General features: G+C 47.0%; 1 protein-coding gene across 1 annotated transcript; it reads left to right on the top strand.

Annotated features, from left to right (window-relative positions):
• Positions 1 to 754: 754 nt before the first annotated feature.
• On the top strand, positions 755 to 3,306 carry LOC129068440 (mammaglobin-A-like). Its single transcript, XM_054570662.1, has 3 exons — positions 755 to 879; positions 1,218 to 1,405; positions 3,113 to 3,306. Exons 1-3 carry the CDS (start codon positions 825 to 827, stop codon positions 3,149 to 3,151), a joined length of 282 nt encoding a protein of 93 aa, XP_054426637.1. The 5' UTR covers positions 755 to 824; the 3' UTR covers positions 3,152 to 3,306.
• Positions 3,307 to 3,568: the final 262 nt, after the last annotated feature.

Here is a 3,568-nt window from a genome sequence, read left to right as displayed (position 1 = left end):
GGAGAAAAACGATCTCTCCCAACCACAGGCACCTGCCTCGCAGTGTGTGGGCGAGGAAATCTGTCCTCCAGAGACAGTATGTGGTATTGATCCCACCCCAGGTGTTAGGTGGAAATCAGGAACAAGAGTCACTGGATATGTAGCTGCTTCTCCTCCTACTCCTCTTCTTTTTCCATATTTTTTTCTGCTCTCTCCTTGTCCTTCTCCTCCTCCTCCTCCTCTTCTCCTCCTGCTCCTTCTCCTCCTCCTCCTTCATCTTCTTCCCCTTGTTCTTCTTCTTTCTTCTTCTTCTCCTCCGTTTTCTTCTTATTCTCCTCCTGCTCGTCTTCCTTCTTCCTCCTTATCTTCTTTCTTCTTTCCTTTTCCTTCTTTTTCTTCTCCTTCTCTTCCTCTTCCTCCTTCTTCTTCTCCCTTGTGGGGGTGTAGAATTTAAGAGAAGAGGAGTAACAGGAGTGTGTGAAGAAGATGAGAAGAGGAGAGTGGTGGAGAGGGAGCAAGAGTTGAAGGTGAGGAAGGCAAAGGAAGTAGGGGGGGATGAAGACTGGGGGAAGGAGGAAGAGGGCTTTTGTGTTTGAGTGTTTTCAAAGCTCTGTCTCCTGGAGCTGTACAAACAAAACCCAGGTAGTGTGGCTCTGGGTGATTGTCCCCATCTTTTCCTGGCCCAGGGCCAGGTTTGTCCTATTACTCATCCCATCATCCAGAATGGGAGGGATTAGGGTGGCCACCAGGAGAACAAAAGGCGGCCTTCTGGCCACTCACCTCCAACGGGAGCTCCTTCTTGCCTGCCACGCCGCGGTGATCATCCCACAGCAGCTGCCTGAACCATGAAGCTGGTGACGGTCCTCATGCTGGCCGCCCTGCCCCTGTGCTGCTATGCGGGTGAGCACTGACAGGGCGCAGGCTGTGGATGAGGGTCATGGTCAGGGTGCCCGGCCAGTCCCGCAGTGCCCCAGCCCTTCGTCCAGGCCATGTCATTCCTCTGGTGTCTTCGCTGTCTGTGGGTTGGAGGGCGATGAGGAGGAAGATGTTTTAGGGCTAAAAAAGATTCCCAGATCCTGAGTTTACTCTCCTAGATTGGAGGGCTCAGTCCCTCCTCACCACCTCTCTGAGTGAGTGCATTTCCCTGCAAGGATGAAAGAAGATGACAGCTTCCTACTCACACCTCTCAAGGAGCTCACAGTCTGTGACTGAGCCTGATCTGCATCTTTTCATCCCAGGGGTTGGCTGCAATGTTTTGAAGAAAGTGATCGATATCACCTATGACCCTTCTGTGTCCGTGAGTGACTACATCGATGATGTTCAAGAGTTCATAGAAGGCGAAGAGAGTCAAAAGGCCTTCAAGATGCTGAAGGAATGCTTTCTGAATCAGAGTGTAGAAACTCAGGAGAAGGCCAATGAGTTCCAGGTAATTTTGGCTTCTTTAACTGCTTTTAAGCCAATGGGCAGAGACAAACAGGCTCTAAGTGCATCACTAATGCTTTTGAAGCATGTTGGCTATGCTTGTATCTCAGTGAATGTAATTTCAGGTCAGCAGGAAAAGTATGATATCAAAGGAGCCACCACCGTGCTCGTGCTGGCTAGTGAGGAGTGAAGGGAAAAGGCAAAGAGGGAAAGAGTCTTGGTAAAAGTGTACCTACCCCTCAGCTGAAGATCCCCTGGCTCTCAAGGGGCCATCACCTGTAGGAGGGAGTGGAAAAAAATCCTCCTGTTCCTCAAACAAGTAGTAAGTCATTTTAAAGAATTTTGAAGAGTCCAGAAAGTTCTGTTTCAAGAAGATTCCTTACATCTTATTAACACAACCTTCAGTGCACTGTTAGGAAACCAAGGCTTGTTACAGTGTTTCTGGAAGTGACTGGATTCCTCGACTATGAATTAAAGCCCCCATAGAGACAAGTGGACCATGGCTCTGATTCAGCCGTGGGCAGTGGGAGAGTTGGAAACAAAAATCAGTAGTTTAACCTGAGGTAATCTTTCCATTTATAACAGATACTGTTTAGTTTTTTCTCATACTCATTCTTTTCCCTAATATACCATTTAAACTAGTCCAGGGTAACCACTTGGAAATACTGCCACAGCACAAAGACAAAAGTGTACATCGCTAAGAAATTCCTAAACAGGGTATGGTATGGATGACCACTGTGGAAATATGAGAGAAGAACATAAGCCAGTGACAACAAGACAAATATCATATTTTGTGGAATAGCCAAACACTTAGACCCAGAGGTCGAGCAGTGGTTTCTGGGGAGGGCGGGGAGGGGCTTGGCAGAGGGTGAGGCCCTGCAGCTGCCCATCAACGCAGCGAAAGGTCCTGGAGGTTGGTTGTGCGGCCGACTGAAAGTTCTTCACATGATTAGCTGTGCGTTTAGTAGTGAAAGTGGTAGCATTTATGTTATATGTATTTACCGTAATGAAAACATATTTAAATTATCAAATCAAGGAACATAGAACAAAAACTGATGGACAAAGCCAAAGTAGGGAAAGACTGAGGGAGGGAGAGGGAGAAGAGGGGAAGACAAAGTGGGGAGGAGGGGGAGACAAATGTATTTGAAAAAACATATTAATTTAAAAAATAAAATAAAATCTTTAAAAAATAAAAATAAATAATTAAATTAAAAAATAAAGATCAGTCCCGTCAATTCTGGATGATGTGAATATTCTTTAATACCTCTTTTAGACAAATCATGAGGAGTGCACTTCAGCACACTACAGTCAGCCACAGGGACCATGGGGAGGCACGGGGCTGCTGGTGCTGTTTCTAAGGTGCAGGGACTCAGAGCTTCACATTCCCTCATGTTTGGGCTGAGCTGCTGACAAGCAACAACACAGCATGTTTTTTGGTTATGTTATTTCGAAGAAGAGGAGGCTTACAGAGAAAATCATCAAGAGTGCAGGTGGGGACAAGAAGGAGAAGCACCAGCACCCCTTCAGCCTCAGTGACCATGTCCTGAGCCAGAGAACCAAAAAGATAATTCTAAGTTTTCGTCCAGCTCCAGCTTCCTGTCCATGGCTCTGGACAAGGCCAGGAAAACAATGAGAAAGCATGTTTGTTTTCAGGATGTTCCATGCCACGACCAATTGAGATGTAAGTGATGTCTCTGCTTTTCTTTTCTAGCATGCAGTATATGATAGCTTCTGGTGTGCTCGGTATTAACTTTCCCCATGGATACAGAGCATGGTCTGACACTGACTCTTCGTGGATGGAAGACACAGCGTAACCTTATTTCTTCCTCTCTTGACCTACACACTACAAGACAATTGTTGAAACTTCACATACCTTTGCATTTCAATAAAGCATCAGCAAACCTAGAGTTGTGTTTCAGTTATGGAATAAAATGGAGGCTTGAATCAGGCTCACATCACACACGCGATGCTCGCACACACGTGTGTGCACACACACCGGCACACAATCATTCTTTACAGAACTCAAGGGCGACGCATAGAGAATGAAAGGCACTCTGTCCTTCACCGCCCACAGTCCAACACCGGTGCTGCTTCTGGCATGTGACTGCCCTCCCTGATGCCCGCCCCTGGCTCAGGCTCTGGTGTCCTCGCAGGCCTCACATCCTCG

The sequence above is a fragment of the Pteronotus mesoamericanus genome, unplaced genomic scaffold (genome assembly GCF_021234165.1).
Source record: "Pteronotus mesoamericanus isolate MK-2021 breed Mesoamerican mustached bat unplaced genomic scaffold, CSHL_Meso_final contig_214, whole genome shotgun sequence".
Lineage (NCBI taxonomy): Eukaryota > Metazoa > Chordata > Mammalia > Chiroptera > Mormoopidae > Pteronotus > Pteronotus mesoamericanus.
Note: the sequence above shows the minus strand (reverse complement) of the source record. Positions and strands in the feature narration are given on the sequence as shown.

Bases quoted from the DNA above. Each gene is read 5' to 3' on its own strand.
- LOC129068440 (XM_054570662.1), top strand. From the start codon at position 825: ATGAAGCTGGTGACGGTCCTCATGCTGGCCGCCCTGCCCCTGTGCTGC. The intron at 880-1,217 runs GTGAGCACTGAC...TTTTCATCCCAG, and splicing joins GCCCCTGTGCTGCTATGCGG to GGGTTGGCTGCAATGTTTTG. The intron at 1,406-3,112 runs GTAATTTTGGCT...TTTCTTTTCTAG, and splicing joins AGAAGGCCAATGAGTTCCAG to CATGCAGTATATGATAGCTT.